General features: G+C 37.1%; 2 protein-coding genes across 4 annotated transcripts in view; both read right to left on the bottom strand.

Moving 5' to 3' along the window:
• Window positions 1–8,925: 8,925 nt before the first annotated feature.
• Window positions 8,926–17,291, bottom strand: hsd17b7 (hydroxysteroid (17-beta) dehydrogenase 7). Its single transcript, XM_074635890.1, has 9 exons — window positions 17,130–17,291; window positions 14,367–14,573; window positions 13,297–13,389; window positions 13,017–13,131; window positions 10,699–10,893; window positions 10,504–10,617; window positions 10,371–10,427; window positions 10,200–10,298; window positions 8,926–9,291 (listed from the first exon to the last, which is right to left on the bottom strand). Exons 1-9 carry the CDS (start codon window positions 17,162–17,164, stop codon window positions 9,160–9,162), a joined length of 1,047 nt encoding a protein of 348 aa, XP_074491991.1. The 5' UTR covers window positions 17,165–17,291; the 3' UTR covers window positions 8,926–9,159.
• Window positions 17,292–17,455: 164 nt separating this feature from the next.
• Window positions 17,456–21,516, bottom strand: part of ddr2a (discoidin domain receptor tyrosine kinase 2a) — a 54,910-nt gene continuing 50,849 nt past the window's right edge. For all 3 annotated transcript variants that reach the window (XM_074635873.1, XM_074635875.1, XM_074635874.1), the window contains one exon: window positions 17,456–21,287. In XM_074635873.1, the coding sequence (XP_074491974.1) occupies window positions 21,156–21,287 (132 nt within the window). In that variant the 3' untranslated portion in view covers window positions 17,456–21,155. The remainder of the gene's footprint in view (window positions 21,288–21,516) is intronic.

The raw sequence follows: 21,516 nt of genomic DNA, 5'->3' as shown, positions 1-21,516 counted from the left end.
TTATTTTATTTTATTTTATTTTATTTTATTTTATTATTAATTGTAATAAAAAAAATGTATTATTAATTTAATTTTACTTATACTTATACTTAGTCCTTGTTGCGCCTGGTGGCACATAGGGCAAGGACTAAAGATCTCCACTCATCTCTGTTGTTTGCTTTCTTCTCAATGCTGTTCCTGCTGTATCCTCTCGTCTTCATTTCTCCTTCGATGGTTCGCCTCCAGGTTGTTTTGGGCCTCCCTCTTTTGCGTTTTCCCTCCGGTGTCCAACGCAATGCCACTTTTGTCATGTCATCAGATGGTTTCCTTAATACATGTCCAAGCCATCTCCATCTTCTTCTTATCAATATTGTTTCCATGTCCAAGCACCCTGTCGTTTTGTGTAGTTCATGGTTTGTGATCTTTCTAGGCCAGAATATCCTCTTGATCTTTCTGAGGCGGGTATTGTGAAAGCTAGAAAGCTTGCCTATGTCTTTTTCACTCATTCTCCAGCACTCAGCACCATATAGAAGTACAGATAGTACACAGCTGTTGTATAACTTTAACTTGGTGTTTCTAGTTATGTGTGTTGACTTCCAGATGTTTCTAAGTCTTCGAAATTTAATTTTAATTATATATAAATTTCATAATGTCAGAAATTATGTTATATGCATAATATTATATTCAGTGATTATCGTGATTAATTGCAAATTAATAAAAAAATGTATCTGTTCAAAATGTAGTTGTCAGTGCATTAATGTTTACAAAAAAGACCCCGAGGGAATACTTCAGGCTATGATTCAGTTGTGAATTTAAATGTTTAAATGTTATAATTAGTTTTCAAGGACTGAACATTTAACACAAAGATAAATGGCTTCATGGTTGTCAATCGATTAAAATATTTAATCGTGATTAATCAGATGATTGTCCATAGTTAATGCCGATTAATCGCAAATTAATCACACCTTTTCTATCTGTTCAAAATGTACCTTAAGGGGAGATTTGTCAAGAATTTAATACTTATCAACATGGGAGTGGGCAAATTTGCTTGCTTTAAATGCAAATGTATGCATATGTATATATATATATATATATACATATATATATACTTATATACTTATACACTTTGTTGAAATAGCGCACATACAAACAAAACAAATACAAACAAATGAGTCATTAATACAGACATACAAACAAACAATGTCTACTTTTAAATAAAAACATTAAACAAAGAGCACAAATAAATTCTCTTTGCAGCTTACTTATTTTTTTTGTTAAAAATGGTTTTAATGTACTGTTTTGGTTTTAGTTTCAAATCCTATAAATAAGGGTTAAGAGTGGCTAAATTTGGATTTATGAATATTATGGCTGTCAATCGATTAAAATATTTAATCGCGATTAATTGCATGATTGTCCATAGTTAATGGTGATTAATCGCACATTTTGTATCTGTTCTAAATGTACCTTAAAGGGAGATTTGTCAATTATTTAATACTCTTATCAACATGGGAGTGGGCAAATATGCTGCTTTATGAAAATGTATATCATAAAGTGGGCACGTCTGTAAAGGGGAGACTCGTGGGTATCCATAGAACCTATTTTCATTCACATATCTTGAGGTCAGAGGTCAAGGGACCTCTTTGAAAATGGCCATGTCAGTTTTTCCTCGCCAAAATTCAGCCGAACATTGGAGCGTTATTTAGCCTCCTTCACGACAAGCTAGTATGACATGGTTGTTACCAATGGATTCCTCATGTTTTCTAGTTTCATGTGATATCTGTACCTTTGCTCTAAATTGATGCGATCCCGCGGGTCTCAAAATCGGGACAAAATCTTCAGTAAAGGTCATCAGAGGGTGACAAACTGTACACTGACAGACTGTCCTGGCTCAGAACGAGTATTCACACTACTCTGAGGCCTCTTTAAACCATGTAGCCTGCTGCTAGTGTAAACAATATTTCACACATGTATTTAGATATTTGGCGCCACTCCTTAGGTGTTATAAAACCTGATAGCAAATGTGGTTATGTACAAACAACAGTGACACATGGTGACTTTAGAAAGCAATAGTTTGGTTCTCTCATTCTCAGCCACAATAATCCTCCAGGGAAAGATGAGTTAACAACAAAAGGTCGCACATTACAAGTTGTAGTTTGTTTGTGGTTACACACACACAAACACATGTTTCAGTTATGACCTTTACCAGTTTGGAAGGAGGTTATGATCTCACCCTCATGTGTCTGTTTATGCATAGGCCAGGGGTCAGCCACCTTTACTATCTAAAGAGCCATTTTAAGGTCATTTTTAAGTCTAATGCAGTGAGGGCCCAAACGCAAATGTACTATGGAGTATTAGGGTCACATTGAAGGAAAAAAATCTGAGATTTCCAGAATAAAGTCATAATATTACGAGAATAAAGTCATAACTTAACGAGAAAAAAAAGTTTTAATATTACGAGAATAAAGTCATAACTTAACGAGAAAAAAAGAAAATAACACGTAAAATTACTACTCTATAATATTATGACTTTATTCACATAATACTACGACTTTTTTTCTCTTAAACTTCTGACTTTATTCTCATAATATTATGACATTATTCTCGAAATCTCAGATTTATATTTTTTTCTTCAATGTGGCCCTAATACTCCGTCATACCGTCGTACCATAGACCTACAACAATGATGAATAAAAATGAAAATGTAAATAGAAAAACAGTTATTCATTTCCATCTTTTAAAAATCCACAGGAAGCCACTGGAGAGGGGCTAAAGACCCGCATGTGGCTCCGGAGCCGCAGGTTTCTGACCCCTGGTCTATACCTACATCTGGTGGACTTGAAAAAGGGAGTATTTCCCATCTATTTTTATATGTTATACAAGAATGTTCTGGATTGATGTAGCCAACTTTCTACAAAAGAAACTTAACATGACTGTTGAAATAAATATGTTTAATGTAATGCTACATGTAGTGGCCATTTGTCTCAAAATCTAAGTCAAACTTATCCTCAGTCATCTATGTATACTACGTCTGCCAAATAAAGGTAAAATGCTTTTAACTTGAAGAAATCTTCAAATGAAGTTGTCTGAAGTTTGGCAGACAGTCTGAATGTGGGATGTCCACATTAAATGATCATGTAAACATCATTTTGCACTTGTGACTTTTATCAGTCTGAAACAGCATTTCATTTGCTTTTGGCATGCTGTTCTTCTGGTAGAGTGGGGTTTTATCAATATTTTGATCATTAACAGGAAAAACAACATATATGTGACTATCTATGTCTTGTTTTTCCTGTTCGTGATCAAAATGCTGATAACACCCACTCTACTAGAAGACACATCCTGATAAGTTTTCACTGCTTCCTTTAATGGTTTTTCAAATGAATAGGCTGAAACTGACGGGGTGAAAAATAACTGAAAAGGTTCAAAAGTTACAGACTAAAATGTAAGAAAAGTATTTTATCAAAACTTAGAAAATCTATATTGATTTATTAAAATAAATGGCTTCTGGTTTATGCCTCATGTCGGCTCTGATCAATTAGTATTTTACATTAGAGGCTACACACAATTAACTACTTTTTTATATAGTTTTTAAAAAAAATAAAGTCAGTGTATTAATGTTTACAAAAAAAGTCCCCCAGGAATACTACAGGCTATGTTTCAGTTGTGAAGGAGACCTGTAGGAATTTAAAAGTTTAAATGTTATAATTAGTTTTCAATGACTAAACATTTAACACAAAGATAAAATTACTTTAATTTTAATTAGGGCTGTCACGATTAATCACATGATCGCCCGTAGTTAATGCCGATTAATCGAATAGTAATTGCACATATTTTATCTGCTCAAAATGTACCTTAAAGGGAGATTTGTCAAGTATTTAATACTTGTATCAACATGGGAGTGGATAAATATGCTGCTTTATGCAAATATATATATATATATTTATACAAATAACACAAAACAATAACAAATATTGTCCAGAAACCCTCACAGGTACTACATTAAGCATAAAAAAAATGCTCAAATCATAACATGCAAACTCAAGCCCAACAAGCAACAACAGCTGTCAGTGTGCCAGTGTGCTGACTTGACTACGATTTGCCCCAAACTGCATGTGATTATCATAAAGTGGGCATGTCTGTAAAGGGGAGACTTGTGGGTACCCATAACACCCATTTTAATTCACATATCTTGAGGTCAGAGGTCAAGGGACCCCTTTTAAAATGGTCATACCAGTTTTTCCTCGCCCAAATTTAGCGTAAGTTTGGAGCATCTAGCTTTAAATCTGATCCCGCTTGTGCAGTATAATCCAAGTCGACGTATATCCCTAAAACCTTACTATTTAAAACCCGGAAGGGGTTTAAATAGTGAGGTTTTAGTGAAGATGCATGTGTTTGGTAAGTAGTGAGCATACGACTGAATGAATAAGACATACTGCTACAGATGTGTGAGAGAGTTTGTACGGATGTTTTCTTAAAGTTACTTCAATTCATCAATTCAAGGTAACACAGGGTGAGTAATTATATATAAATGGTGACTTTGTGGGTGAAGTATTCCTTTAAAACTTGGTCTAACATATTCAAACATGAAGCCCAAAAGTCTCATTGATGGTATTTTGGGAGTTTAGGGTTACTGTTGTTTGACCTTATAAGGGAAGTCAAACTCTGCCAGCTGACATGAACACTGATCTGAGTGACTGTCGGAAGACAAATGGACATTTGCACTTAAGGTCTGTTGCAAAGATGGGTCCTATACAGTTTACTAATTTCCACTCCTAATTAGTTATTTCCACCCAGTAGAGACAATCAAACATAAACAGGGTAACCTCAAAAAAGTACATTAGTGTTTTAAGTGACTGCAGCATGCCCCACGATCTGCTGTCACTTACAGTATATGCTTTTCTGAACTGGAAAACGAAGGGTATTTTGGGGGGGACATGGTTCCAACAGTATTCTCCTCTGTCATGCAACACCGTGGGGACATCGACTAAATCAGTGGTTCCCAAACTGGGGGGCGGGATCCCTAAGGGGGGCCCAGAGTTATAAAAGGGGGTAAAAAAGGTAAATATTAATGATGCATGGTTCTGCACTAACCTGGAGGGTGGCCTTGAAAATATTTTTATCTACAAAAGGTTTGGGAACCACTGGACTAAATGGAAGTTTTAATTAATTAACCCTCCTATAAAGTCGTGTCTTTTCAGTAATGAATCATTTAATTCCTCTTTTGGGGCAAAGAAGAATAAAAACATCAATATATCAGGTGATATATAGATGTATCAGGTGATACATCTATATATATTATATATACTGTATGTATATATATGATATATATACATATATATATACTGCACAATATTGGATTAATAATCAATTAACAATGCAAATATGACTTTCTTACTATGAGGCTACTGATTAAACTGTGCAATAATTCAGCTGTGCAGTACTCTGTCATGAACAGTGCAATTATACTTTACATTTCAAGAAATATTCTTATATATTATTTATTATTTATACTATTCTTGCATTTATATTCAACACACTTAGTAGATCCCACTTCTCAGCATTTTTAAAAATGTACTTACTATTTAAACTGTGGTTATATATTGTATGTATGACATCTTTCTTATATTTCTAATTTTTATTATTTATTTATATTTCTCTACATATATATTGTATTACTGTGTACATAATTTAAATTTAACATACTTCTTCATTTTCTATTTTCTTCTATTTCTTTAATCTTTTTAGAGCAACTGTAATGTCCTTATCTCCCCCCAGGGATCAATAAAGTATTTCTGATTCTGAATACACTTCTCCACACTTTATTTGCCATTTGGATCAAGTTTTATCCTCAAATATTAATATCAGTTAATTGAGGGGTTTAATTATATGTTTAATAATAGGAGTGCCTGGAGGTTTTACTGCAATGTTCATTTTGTTTAATAACAAAAAAATAAGTTTATTCCACCTACAGTTTGACTTTTTATAATGGTCACTTATACTGTAAGTTTTTTTTTTGCTCAAAGTCTTTTTATTGGTATTCTGTACAAAATCCAATAAATAATTGTATAAACAAATTATATCCCCCCCCCCCCATCCCTATAACAATATTACTGCACCATTAAAGAAGCAGAATTAATTTCATAAACAATTACATTTATACATATACATTAATTAAATCCGATAGCAACCAAACAAAAAAATAAAAAAATAGATAAATAAATAAATAAATAAAGTATAAGTTGTGAATTATATGTTAGTAATTATATACTGTAAGTTTAAGGAGAGAGGTGAGGTGGCAACAACAGCAGTCACTTATTGTCTGCTTGTCTCTCTCGGTGCTGAAGAGGTCCAACCCACCGGATGATGATGATGATGATGACAGTCAGTCTGACGGTCCCTCCTGAACACACTTTGGCAACTCAGCCTGTTATTATTATTCTTCCTCCTGCTCGTCTCCACGATGACCTCTCCAGTCACCAAAGCCATGATCGAGTCCTATGCGCTCATGGGGATGGTCATGGGAACCTTCTTCATCTATTTCTGCGGGATGGTGTGGGCTTTCTGCAACCCGAAACTGAGCGGAGCAGAGGAAGATGGGGAAGAAGAGGAGTGTGAAACAGGGATGGGGAAACAAGCAGCGGATCACGGAGACGACTTCTGGGTTTGTGCTCCAAATCCTCCAGAGCTCAGGTGCGCCTGCGGAGCGCGTCTACCGGCTGCACCGCAACACACCGCAGCAGAGGCGCTCACACAGAACACCTATGTGAACTTCATGGATGATACTGACAGTCTGCTGTCAGACTGCACTGCGTTCTGCAGAGAGGATCATCATGGGATTAACAACCACACTGGACACAGTCCCTCCTGGAGCACACAGGATGACACGTTGGTGACCTAACCTCTCAGTGGTGGAATGGAACTAAGTACTTAAATACAATTTTGAGGTACTTCTACTTTACTCATCTACATCATCATCATCATCATCATCATCATCATCATCTTGATCATCATCATCATCTTGATCATCATCATCAGCATCAGCATCAGCATCATCATCATCATCATCATCATCATCATCATCATCTTGATCATCATCATCAGCATCAGCATCAGCATCATCATCATCTCATCATCCTCATCATCATCACCCTCATCCTCATCATCATCACCCTCATCATCATCATCATCATCATCATCATCATCTTGATTTTGATCACCATCATCTTGATCACCATCATCATCATTATCATCATCATCATCAGTGGCAGCTGGTGGAAGTTTTTCTTGGTGGGGCTGTGGTGCCACATCCAATCAATTTCAGCAAACATCCCAGTATGATTTCATCATCATCATCATCATCATCATCATCATCATCCGGTGGGTTGGACCACATCAGCACCGAGAGAGACAAGCAGAGAATAAGTGACTGTTGTTGTTGTTGTTGCCACCTCACCTCTCTCCTTAAACGTTATTTACAGTATAGGTGACCATTATAAAAAGTCAAACTGTAGGTGGAATAAACTTATTTTGATACTGACAGTCTGCTGTCAGACTGCACTGCGTTCTGCAGAGAGGATCATCATGGGACAAGTTGGTGACCTAACCACACTGTAAACAATTGCTGTTAATTTACAGCAGGATTTCAACAGTATTAACCTGTTATGCTAAAAACAGTGCTTTACTGTTAATACAAAAGAAAACCTGTTAAAGGTCCCATATTATGCTCATTTTCAGGTTCATACTTGTATTTTGTGTTTCCACTAGAACATGTTTACATGCTGTAATGTTAAAAAAAAACTTTATTTTCCTCATACTGTCAGCCTGAATATGCCTGTATTTACCCTCTGTCTGAAACGCTCTGTTTTAGCGCATTTCGACGGAATTGCGTTGCTAGGCAACAGCTTGGGTCCATGTGTACTTCCTGTCAGATGATGTCATTCACATACACTGCAACCAGGAATAAACTGGGACACATTTAGAATGTTTATGTTTAAAACTGCATAAAGGGTCTAAATATTGTATATTTGTGACATCACAAATGGACAGAAATCCTGACAGCTTGTTTCAAATGCAGAGTTTCTGAATACGGGCTGTGTGTATTTCCCTGTGGATTGAGTGTTTCGATACTTTCACAGTATTTATATAGGACTTAAGCCTGCTTTATAATAAAAAAAACATGAAAATCTCACTTTTTTATAATATGTCCCCTTTAAATTACGCTCATAGGCCGTTTTTTAACCGAACTATAATGGATTCTTAAAAAAAACAGCACTTTACTGCTGATCAACTGTCTAAAGTATCATCAGTAACAGTTTCATGCAGTATTTCTTGAATTCTGGGACCTGATCTGCACATGTGAGGCTTGTACATTGTACATGATTGTAAAATCAGTGAATTAGCTCTGTTCTTCACTCACATGTTGTTCTGGTTTGCATTCTGTGGTTGTAGTGCAGCTATAGACAGACATTTTGGGAAAAGTGTCAGCAAGTCTATTATAGCATTTTTCCTAACAAGTGCCTTCAATTGTATTTAGTGTCACTATTCCTATGTCTGTAACCTGCTAAGTCTATTCAAATAGGCAAAACATAATGTTTATTAAAATGTATGTAAAAAATACAACCTAATTAGTGCATTAAAACAAATCAGTAAGATAATGTAAAAGAAAGGTGAAAAACAGCTATATAATGTATCTTTAAACAGTAAATTAACTGTAAAATACTGTGAAATTAATAAAAAAAAAAACAGTTCAAACTGTATTTTTCATTGACAGTACAAAGCTGTAAATTTCTTCAACAGTATAATAATGTTAATTTTACAGTAACATAAAGGCAACCCTGCTGCCAGTTCTTTACTGTTATTTTACTGGGAAATTCTTAACAGTGCATCCATGTCTGCATGTTCTCCTCATAATAATATCATACTTTGGTGGACTGAAAAGAAGTGGGATTAACAGGAAATGCTCAGTTTTATTAGTGTTTACTTTCCCCCAAACCATCACAATTCTTTGTCCTATAACAGACATTTCATTTCATGCTTATAGAGTCTCTGTAACTTGTTTATTTGTGTTGTGAATTCAGGCTTGGTTGTTGCTGTGTCAGACAGAGGACACAGTTATTTTTGGGTGTGCACGCTGCCAGACAGGAACACAATACTCTCCATCCCAGACCGGTGTGATCCGCATCAAGGTGATCCAGGTCCTGCAGGACTATACTGTGAACTTTTTTGTTTTTCCTTCAGTTTCTTTCTCACTTCACTTTCTAGTTGCAGTAATTTCTCATACAACATGTCTGATGTTTCCAAATCGATGTCCATCTGCAAAGCGGAACAGAATAAGAAATCAGGTTTATTTCGTATATACATGCAAGAGATTTGACTTTTTGTTGATTTGTTTTTTATGCAGCTCTCTCAATGTACTTACACAGAATATAAATAACATAGTAAAAGAATACAAAAATAACAATAAAATGTCTATAAACAAGTCAAGTGTTCGGAAGTTGTAACAATACAAATAGTGCAAAGAAATAAATACCAGATGGATATACTGGACTAGATGATTATGTAAAGCATGTACATGTGTAGATGTCTAAATACTGTATGTACAGTGAGTAGGATTTATTTTTACAGTATGTACATATTACAATATGTACATAAAGTGACAGATGATATGCACATATTAAATTATTTTGCATTAAATACTGTAAATTATAATCTAAAAATGTGCAAAAAGCACATTAAAGACTGTAAATTATAATAATTATTTTTTGCAAAAATGTGCATTAAAGACCATAAATTTGTATCTAAAAATGTGCATTAAAGATTGTAAATTTGTATCTAAAAATGTGCATTAAAGACTGTAAATTATAATCTAAAAATGTGCATTAAAGACTGTAAATTATAATCTAAAAATGTGCAAAAAATGTGCATTAAAGATTGTAAATTATAATCTAAAATGTGCATTAAAGATTGTAAATTATAATCTAAAATGTGCATTAAAGATTGTAAATTATAATCTAAAAATGTGCAAAAATGTGTTTTAAAGATTGTAAAGTATAATATAAAAATGTGCATTAAAGACTGTAAATTATAATATAAAAATGTGCATTAAAGACTGTAAGAATTATAATCTATAATGGCAGCAGTGGATATTTGGTGAAGAAACAAAACTTGCTTCATGGATTATTCTATTTTATAAGAACTGAATTTAGTCTTCCTCTCTGTACCTTACGCAGCTGTGTGTAGTTGTTGCCCAGCCCAGATGTCAAGCTGTGGTACTTGGCTTGAGGGTCCAGTGATTCAGGCTTTTGCTTAAATAGCCAGAACTGCAAGAAAGAGCAGCATTCATGAGTGAATTTGTACCATACTGTTTATTAGAAAAATGTGTTTTAACCCACCAGGGCTTCAGCTCCGTTATAAGGGGTCAGGGTGAAAGTATTGGTGAACATTCGTATCTGAGATCAAGAAAGACAGATAATATTAATTCCAGTTGTGTGTCTCAATAATTTGTATCATCAGAGTGGCACTCACAAACCAAAAGACGGGCATAAGGAGGGTCCAGAGGAAGTCTGGGAAGGAGGGCAGGATACCGTAGGTCAGATTGGTCATCACAAAACCAGGACAAGTGACAGATGAGTACAAACCCTGAGAGCACAAAGGATCACAGTTATCAACATCATGCAGGCCTGGTTGATATACAGCATGTTTGTGAGCGTGAGAGCCGACCTGTTTGTTGTAGCGGGTGTTGAGCGCCAGACTGAGCAGGTCGGAGGCGTACTTGGAGGAGCTGTAAGGTTGGGTGCCTCTCTGGTGCTGCACGTCTTCAACGTTGAAAGCTGAGCGGTGAGCGTTACTGGAGGAGGTCCAGATGAGCTGGGACGTCCGGCCTGCGTGGCACAGAACCGGTTCCAGCTCTCTGATCTGGGCCACGACACAGGAGAATAACACAGCATCACAATAACATCTTAAGGCTCAGGGGACATATCATGCTCATGTCCAGGTTCATACTTGTATTTTGGGTTTCTACTAAAACATGTTTACATGTTTTAACGTTCAAAAAACATTATTTTTCTCACACTGTCTGTCTGAATATACCTGTATTCTTACCTGACCCTGTCAGATGGTTTGTTTAACCATCTGAGAGGCCGTCCCTGGAAACTGTTTAAAAAAGGTGCAGGTACTTTAAAAAAATACTTGGCAGGTGATTGGATGAACCATCTGTCATTCAAACTAACAAAAGCGAAACTAACTGAAGGCGAAAACAACTCCTTCACTGCCGTTATTTGCTCTTTTTTCCAATGAAGAAACACTCCCCAGTTCTGATATAACTGATGCTATTGCAACATCTACGCTAACCAAGCCCTCAGGAAGTGTTGCACATCTATATGTCGGATCATTATCCATGCGCAGAGCTTTGCACTGGTGTAACTTCATTACTAAATCCATCCTTGGTCTGCTGTCCACTCATTTTATCCACTTACATGTCATGTAAACAGTGCTGCCATATCCTACTGTACGCTCCAAGGGCTTCACCACTCTTCCCATCCCTTCAACCTGGACCATACCACAGCAGGAACTGTCTAGTACGATTCCCCCAAAAGGATTTTAAACTGCTTTAAGAACTCTGGAAAATAACTTCTGGTCTGCTCTTGTTCTTGTTCATAGTTTTAAAGCATCACTTTGGCCCTTTTGCACATATCACGTTTATGATTAGTGTTCTATTCTGTGTCTGTTTTAATGTCCTTGAAGGTAAGACTCCATGTCTCAATGAGATTACCTGTATAAATAAAGCTTATAGAGGACCTATCATGCTTATTTTCAGGTTCATACTTGTTTTTTGGATTTCTACTAAAACATGGGCGTGCCAAATTAGCCGCTAGGCAGGCATTAGGCAAATGTATTACTTGGTGATATCACCACATTACGCAAGAAAAGGCGGGAGCGAGGCGTTTCAGGAGCAGCGTTTCTGTGGGGGAGAGTAACTCCCTATGGCGTGGACTTTGTAACTTTGCAGACCTTTTACATGCACAAAAAAGTATATAACACACTAAAGGAAAAGGGAAAAAGCATCATAGGTCCTCTTTAAATAAAAATAATAAAAACACTACCTGGTTAAAATATCCTGTAGATATTTTAAGCAGCAACAATAATGGCATCTATTTCCATGTAGATGCCACTAAAGTCCTTTCAGATTCCTTAAACTAATCAGCAAAGTTAAATTCCTGCCAATTCCCAAAATGTTTTCCTCTCTAAACTACGTGTAAATACAGCAGCAAAGATGGATTTATACTTTGAGAAGGTTTCTCTGTGACGGCAACTTAATACATGTCATCTGCAAACGCAACAGCAAGCAGAATACTGTCCGCTGTGACCTTATTCCTGGGACAGTAGTTAATTTTTAATGAGCATTGTTGCTCAGTTACAGTGACGGACAGATCCAGTATCACCTATATTTATTCCATCAAGGGGGAAACGGCTGACAAGAATTACACTGTCCCTGCAGAAAACTGAAGGAAACATGGTTTTGTATTAGATTCTGTGTGGATCAAACCTTTGGGAAAAAAAATAAATGAGTAAAAATAACAATGAGGTGTTTTTCTGTCAATGGAACAAGTGAAAATTACTTTGGCAAGATTTTCTTAGGCCTCAAGATAAAAAAAAGAGCTTGAAATTAGGTCGGGAAACTCATTTTGAGTTATATTTCACTAGTATTAGGCAGCATTGTGGGTCATAATAAGCCTGTAATCATCAAAAGTAGTATTTTTTTCACTTAAAGGTAGGGTTGGTAAAGATTTTAGAAACATTTGTTGTTATCTTATTTGAAATTCTCATTACGTCCCGACAGCAATCAATAAATCCAATGCTCTGACAAGAAAATACGATCTGTGGCTGTCACAGGGTCGTGTCTCGAAGGGAGCCTGCATATATCTCACTGAAATGTTACTTGACAGGCGATTGTGTCAATATGAGATATTGTGACTAGTAATTAGACAAATATACATGGTAAGATTGTGCGTTTCTGCAGTGATATAATTCTTACTCACTAGTAGGAAGTGACCGAAGAGGTTGGTCGTGAAAACTTGTTGCAGGCCGTCAGAGGTGACGCCGTCCTTCTGCGTCAGAATCCCCTCACCAGTGGCAAACATGGCGATGATACGACTGCAAAAAAGACATTATAGAAACCTGAGCTCTAGAGAGGCAACATGGGAAATAGATTTTTTGAAATAAGTCATTTTATAAAGGATATATAGGCTGGACATGTCAAAGTATAAAAAGCCACCGATGCAGCTCAGTAATATGATGTAGCTTCTGAAGTAAAAGTACCTGGAGAAGAGGCCTTTGAAAAAGGCTTTAACATCAAACTGTGGGTTTGGCATGATGCCTGCGTTCAGGTAGACGTAGTCCAACCGGTTATATCTGCAGTAGACAATCACAGTCACACACTTCTGTTAACACTTATAAAGCACAGTGTCTACAACATCACCTGGTGTGTAATAAGGTCCATGTCTACAGGGGCGTTTTTATTGCGAGGGATTGCTGAAGGGAGGGATTGTTGAACCGCTATTAAATACAGGCCTGCTAATTATTTGATGAGATGCCAGAGACATAGAGGAGGTAATTATCTGAACATAGGCCTACTTGACCATTAACTAGTCTGCCTTATTTCATGTATAAAGTCAGTGTTATGGCTTCATATAATAAAGAAATATCATTCATTACTATCAGACAATCTATTCATATATTTTGGAGTTCAAACACATTGGAAATGGTTCTTTTTCTTCTCCCTAATGTGCGGATGTCCAGAAGGCAAAGCTCTCGATTTACCGGTCCATCTACGTTCCAACCCTCACCTACAGTCATGAGCTTTGAGTGCTGACCGAAAGAATGAGATCGCAGATACAAGCGGCCAAAATGAGCTTCCTTCGTAGGGTGTCTGGGCTTAACCTGATTGAAGAACTCAGACATCCGGAGGGAGCTCGGAGTAGAGCCGCTGCTCCTTCGCGTCGAAAGGGGCCAGCTGAGGAGGTTTAGGGATCTGATCAGGATGCCTCCTGGACGCCTCCCTTTAGAGGTTTTCCAGGCACGTCTATCTGGTAAGAGGCCCCGGGGTAGACCCAGAACACGCTGGAGAGATTATATATCTTGTCTGGCCTGGGAACGCCTCGGGGTCCCCCAAGGAGAGCTGGAAAATGGTTGCTGGGTAGAGGGCTGTCTGGAATTCCCTGCTAAGCCTGCTGCCGGATGGATGGATAATGTGCAAAACAAACCGAACCGAACCGAAACCGTGACCCAAAAAACGTAATACAAACCAAACCGTGGGCTTGTTGAACCGTTGCACCACTAGTCTGCATGTGAATGTGCATTTGGCTGCTGTTGTGAGTCTATCCTCCCACCTGAGTTTGACCTCCTGTGCAGCAGTGAGGACGGAGGAGATGCTGCTGGTGTCCATCTGCAGAAGGGCCACCTGTGCGGTGGGGTGAGAGGCGAGGAGGGCGGAGCGAGCGGCCTGAGCTCGCTGCATGTTCCTGCAGGCCAGACACAGCTGGAGACCCTCGGTGTCCTGCGAGAGGAGACGCTCACACAGCACCAGGCCGATGCCACTGCAGGGAGACAACGTACAATGCAAAGTATTAATATTAGGGCTGTCATTCGATTAGAATATTTAATCGCGATTAATCGCAAATTAATCACACATTTTTATCTGTTCAAAATGTACCTTAAAAAGGGAGATTTGTCAAGTATTTAATACTCTTATCAACATGGGAGTGGAAAAATATGTTTGCTTTATGCAAATGTATGTATATATTTATTATTGGAAATCAATTAACAACACAAAACAATGACAAATATTGTCCAGAAACCCTCACAGGTACTGCATTTAGCATAAAATAATATGCTCAAATCATAACATGGCAAACTGCAGCCCAACAGGCAACAACAGCTGTCAGTGTGTCAGTGTGCTGACTTGACTGTCTGTAAAGGAGAGACTCGTGGGTACCCATAGAACCCATTTTCATTCATATATCTTGAGGTCAGAGGTCAAGGGACCCCTCTGAAAACGGCCATAACAGTATCTTCACTCTAGCTTTAAAACCGAGTCCACTACAACCTTAAAAATTGCAAGTTGCGTTAAAGTGTTAAAGAAATTAGTGGTGTTAAAACAAATCTGCATTATTATCGCGTTAACTTTGACAGCCCTAATTATGTACAGTTTACTTTGATTACATTACTGACAAGATGATTTCACATAGGGGAGAGTGGGGTAAGATGAGACAATTTTTACTTATGCTGTCCTCGAGGTTAGGAAAAATGAGACAGAAGCAGAATGAAAACTTGAACCTTAAATTCAGGATCTCTCCTATCAAATGAAATGATCAGCATGCATCCATCACAAAGCTGTCTGGAAAAAATGACCTTCCCAAAAAAAGTGCTCCTGTGGCTCAACTTGCCCCAGGTAAGGGGTAAGTTGATCCGAGTCAGTGGGTAAGTTGAGCCATCGTGGGGTAAACTGAACATCTGAGTTTTTAAGTTTAAACCTCAGCATAAGTGTGTTAACAAACAGTTTCACAGTTATGAACTTGTGAGAACAAACCACCTGTGAGTTTCAAGACCATTGAACAATCAAAATATCATTCAATATTCGACAATATTCCAGTCGTCAAGGTTGCAGGGAAATATGAACTGTTGCTCCCTCCTTGCAGTTCCTCCAGCCTTTTGAGGTTGAGGTAGCTCCTTCAGCACATCACTCAGTGGAAAAGATGCCTCATCCTTTTCCTTGAATACAAAGGTGGGCTTCTCACGTCAAGTGTTCCCCTGGATTCTTCTGAGAAATCTTGCACTCACTTCGTAGCTTCTGCCTTTGGATACAAAGTTTACTATGACAAAGTCACCAACTGACAGATCTGAGATGTCTGATTCACTTCTCTCATCATTAGAACTCTCATGTTCAGAAGTGTCATCAAATGGGATGGCATCACACTCTCCTCAGAACTGCTGTACGCTGTGATTTTCGTCTTGGTCTTTGGTTTGACCTAGGCCTACCTGCTAAACCCTGCTCTTTCCAGTTGTTGGGGACAGGAAGGTTGTTCTTTCTGCCAATTCCAATGCCAGTTCACAGCATTTCTTTGGAGTAAGGCCGTGGAACTGTTCAGCAAGCTTCTTGATATGGTCTGCAAGCTCCTTCTCTACCTCCTCTGTGAGGACCCTCTTTGCCTCTGCTGTTCCACTATAACCAACTGTTTTAACTTCCTTTATCTCCCTCTTCTATAAAGGTTAACACATAAAAAAATCAAACCAAGTTGTGTAACACTCAACAGTAATACCATTTTATACATCAGAGAATTAATTTGGTTAATTTATGGTGGGGTAAGTTGAGCCAGTGGCTCGGAATAATAGTAGAATATTAGTGAGCCAGTGGCTCAACTTACCCCATAACCTTTGGCTCACTTTGCCCCATAGCTACCATTTTGGAAAAAATGGCCCAGTTTAGCAATTCAGGCTAATCTTTAACGAAGGGATTCACATGGTGTTATACCTTAGTAAATCACCAACGTGTATAATATATTTTTTTAGACCTGGATAAGTTTGCTTTGACCAAACATTCATTATTCCTGACATGCAGAAAATGTACTTTGATGGGAAAAAACTGTTTTTGGTGTAAAAAAGTACTTACTACTTCTCCCATGTGCTTAACTCCATCACAGCAAGATAGAAATGATGGGTACTTCCTGAATTTATGGTCACATGACAAAACATAATCACAGTTGCCAAGATAGAGGGGGTGGGTCAACTTACCCACTGGCTCATTTTACCCCACTCTCCCCTACCCATAGAACCCATTTTCATTCACATATCTTGAGGTCAGAGGTCAAGGGACCCCTTTGAAAACGGCCATAACAGTATCTTCACTCTAGCTTTAAAACCGAGTCCACTACAACCTTAAAAATCGCAAGTTGCATTAAAGTGTTGAATAAATTTGTATTTGATAAAATGATAGACACTTGGGCCTCTTGACAAGGAGATTTCAAAAAGCCACATACATAAATAAAATAAGCTCAAAATGAAGTAAAAAGACCTTGAAGAAAGGTCTCCATTACACTTCACATGCCAGACTTGAGGTTTATAATAAAAAAATAAAAAATAAAAACTGCCACTACCTGTTTGCTCCCGTCACCAGAACCACCTTATTCATGTTTCCTGGTCCACACTGGAAACAAAACTGCAATCAGAAAACACAAAATTTACAGCAAAATGTTCTTTCAGAGCAACAAGTTCTGTGTCTGGATCAAGGAGTGTTTTCCACCCTAATGTAAAGCATCCATGATGTGAAGTCATATCCTCTTCTCCGCCTCCACATTGTGATTGGACACCCCAGCAGCTCTCAGCCAATGAGAGCCGGGTACCAGTCGGCTCAGCGTCAAGCACCGCCCACACGGTGTCAGATACTTGTGAATAAAGGAAGAGCTCTCAAACAGAGAGAGGATTCCCCTGTTTACAATTTATTTGTATTTCGTCCATCAATGTACAACATTTGTTTACAGTTTATAAAAAAAACATTCTCACAGAAAAAACAAACATTTGAGTACAAATATGTAATAAAACGAATCCGTCAGGGTGCTCCCACTTCATTTATAACACTGAGAGGATTGTAAATGAATCACAGATACCCAAATATGTCTCCAAAATTGTGACTTACTTGTACAAAATCTTTTGCCTGGATTGCAAAACACAGAGAGATAAGGATGAACTTCCACATAAAAGTTGAAAATAGCATGCATGAGGACAGATATGAAGGAGGTGAAGGGGACAAAGGCCTCTGATAAGAGGACAGAGCCTGTAAATACAGCTGAAGTGGCTGATAAACAGGTGGTGTGCAGTATGAAGTTCAAGTTATTAGAGTTATATGCTAGAAAAGAAGAGGAAAGAAACCAGCATACTGTACATCAATAAAAGAAAGAAACAAACTGATGACTAAAACGTGTAGATGAGTCATTAGCTGTGTTCGTTTTCATGAGCTAATATAAATATTGTTCCAATCAAACACATTATTCTGGCTGAATATTCCCATTTCTTCTACATTTCCCATTTTAAAAACTTTCTTTTAAGGCTGAACATTTAATCACAATTTTATCAAAATCGCAATATCGCAATTTTCAAAACGCAGGAGGCACAATATCTGTTAAAGGTCTTATTGGTGACATTTTAATGTTGACGAATATTTAAAAAATAAATAAATTAGGGCTGTCAATTGATTAAAATATTTAATCGCGATTAATCACATGATAGTCCATGATTATCGGGATTAATCGCAAATTAATCGCACAATTGTTATCTGTTCAAAATGAACCTTAAAGGGAGATTTGTCAAGTATTTATTACTCTTATCTTTTCTAGTTTCATATGATACCAGTATCTTCATTCTAGCAAAACCCTAAAAATCCCAAGTTGCGTTGATACGTTAAAGAAATTAGTGGCGTTGAAATGAATTTGCGCGTTATCGTGTTAACTTTGACAAACCTAAAAATAATACCTCCTTGGCGAGCTTTTAGAAAGGTGCTGAATAAAAGTATGTTTTTTCCTGAAAAAAAAACTATAATGATTGTGAATTAATCATTCTAAAAATTGTGGCGGTCCAAAATTAATGTTTTGTTTATATCTGTTGAAAATCTCTGACGTTCGGACCCCAACCACCTCCCTATGTGGCGTTCGCTGCTCTTTATACTTCCCGGTTCACAATTACGTGGATTATATAAGAATTGATTTCGTTCTGACCATCATGAAAAAAATGTGAAATTCGTGTCTATGAACACAAATAAAAAAATTCAACTTCATGACTATTTCACGACTGGGCTGAATTGCAATATCAGTCAAAATAATCACAATTAGATATTTTTTCAGTATCATTCAGCCCGACTTTCTTTGTCCACTGAGACGAACTATAACCATAAATGAATTAACTTGTTCCAACGTCTTCCCAACGCTGCTGACTGTAAACACATACTGTTGAACTGACGTAGCACAAAAACACAGCCTGCATTCCTGATAAGCATCTTACAACATCCGATCGATTATCAGAGAGCGATATATCAGTTTGTGATCAATGCAAGCTAATAACAGTTTGGAGGGGGGAACAAAAACAAATCTTCTGAAGCAGTCTTTTGGTGTTTAGATCCAAAATGTGAGCGTGAAAGTTACGGAATCATATCAAATATGATGCTCCAAACAACTTAAAGAGGATATTAATCCACAAATATATCAACAAAACGTAAACAGAACAAACACGTATGAACATATAAATATTAATACAAAATATTGCTATTTGAGATTTAGACTTATCTATTGAAAATACATGTACACATTAACATGTTCAAATCACAGACGGAAAACTGCAGGGAGAAGGACTTTCTATGACGCCCATGTCTATAACGCATTATAAACATTCTTATAATGCGTTATAATCTGCTTATAGTGCTGTGTAATTATAGTTATAAGCACTCATACATATTCATAATGCTTTATAACAATAATCATGACATATCATAAAGCATTTTATAATGACTTATAAGGTCAAGAATCATAATATTTCTTTGCAAGGATCATAGTGTATTATAATTCCCATAGTTGTAATAGGTTATAATATTTTATGATCACTGTTATAATGTGATTATAAGTTACTATAAGTGATCATTGTTTGCTTTGAGTAAAGTGAAACATTTGACAATGTTTTGAGTGTTCTTGTATAGATTTAATGATATTTGTTTCACTTTACTGAGAGTACACAATGACCCCTTAAAGTAACTTATAATCACATTATAATTAAAAAAGAAATGTCAGGGAGTGACAATTCTGAAGTATTATGACCTTACAAGTCATTATAAAGTGCTTTATAATGGGTTATGATTATTGTTATAAAGCATTATGAATATTTATAAGTATGTATAGTAAGCCTGGGTATTGGCAAGAATGTGGCGATACGATACGTATCTTGATACAGAGGTAACGATTCAATATATTGTGATATATTGCAATTTTTAAAATTTAATTTTGGGAAAACTGTCATAGTATAAAGAACACACCAGAAATACACCATTTTTAGAATAGGTAAAAATAACTAATTTATACTGCATTAAAAAAAACTGCATGTGATCATCATAATGTGGGCATGTCTGTAAAGGGGAGACTCGTGGGTACCCATAGAACCCATTTTCATTCACATATCTTGAGGTCAGAGGTCAAGGGACCCCTTTGAAAATGGCCATGATAGTTTTTCCTCACCAAAATTTACTACGTATTATTTAGCATTCTTTTCGACAAGCTAGTATGACATGGTTGGTACCAATGGGTTCTTTAGGTTTTCTAGTTTCATATGAAGTCAGTACCTTTACTAGAACTTTAAAACTGAGTCCGCTACAACATCAGAAAGATTGAATAGCAGCCGTCAGATTTTTAAGAAGTTAATTAAAAATCGATAGTGCTAATAATATGAGATACTCATGTGTAACGATATCTTCTTACAACCCTAATGATTATAATGCATTATAGACATGGGCGTCATAGAAAGTGTTACCGATATTTCCTTGTTATTCTAAATGTGTTGAGAAACTGAGATGAAACACTTGGAATATAATTAAATGTCTAACAGTGACGGTCGGCTGCACGTTTCCCCCTCTACATTCAAGCAGTCTTCCAAAAGAAAACACGAGAAAGTTCTTCAACAATGTTGCACAAAGTTTGTCATCAAAACACTGGAACATTATGGGAAATCTGAACTCATATTAAAATAAAAAAATTAAAATACATTTTTAAGTGTCAAATGTCACTTGCTACATTTAATTTTGGCTTCGTCAACACACGTCACAACCAAACCTTAATCACATCTGTGTGTGTGTGTGTGTGTTTTGGGGTTGGTGTATTATAAAACAAAAGAGATTTTTCTAAGAATACCTGTACGTCTATAAAACATCTCGATTGAGCCAATTAAACTCAAACTGACACGCACCAAAAGTCTCTGGTAGTCCATCTTTGCAGAGTTTAAGTCCATGAAGCGGGTGTTTCCCACAGGCCTTGTTTCTCTACTGAAACAACCTGGATTGTGTCTGAATCATGGTCTACTCTTGTCGTGCACTATTTCCTCCAGAGATGAGCAGTCTGGGAATCACTGTCTTAAACATTGCCCCCTGCTTTTTAAGGCTGCATTTCCAGGAGGGCTCGGTGTATTTCCTGGAAGGAGGGCCGTTCCTTTGTGTTCCTCCTCCAGCAGCTCAGCATGATCTTGTAGAGCGAGTCTGGACACAGCACAGGCTGAGGCAGGTAGATCTGCACGACACGGGGTGAGAAGTTCAGCCAGGGAGTCACTTCCTGTTTTTTATCAAGGCCTATTGAAAGAGGCTGGGTCACGCGTCATCAACGCGTCATATCTTTGGGGTACAACACATGCGCAGTAAAATCTGGTCTGCACTAGGGATGTTAATAATTAACCGTTTAACCGTAAACCGGCATTAAGCATTTTAACCGATTAACGCTATCAGTTAAAACGGTAAAAAGC

The sequence above is a fragment of the Sebastes fasciatus genome, chromosome 5, assembly GCF_043250625.1.
Source record: "Sebastes fasciatus isolate fSebFas1 chromosome 5, fSebFas1.pri, whole genome shotgun sequence".
Taxonomy (NCBI): Eukaryota; Metazoa; Chordata; class Actinopteri; order Perciformes; family Sebastidae; genus Sebastes; species Sebastes fasciatus.
The sequence above is the reverse complement of the archived record's forward strand: the minus strand, read 5'-3'. Positions and strand labels throughout refer to the sequence as shown.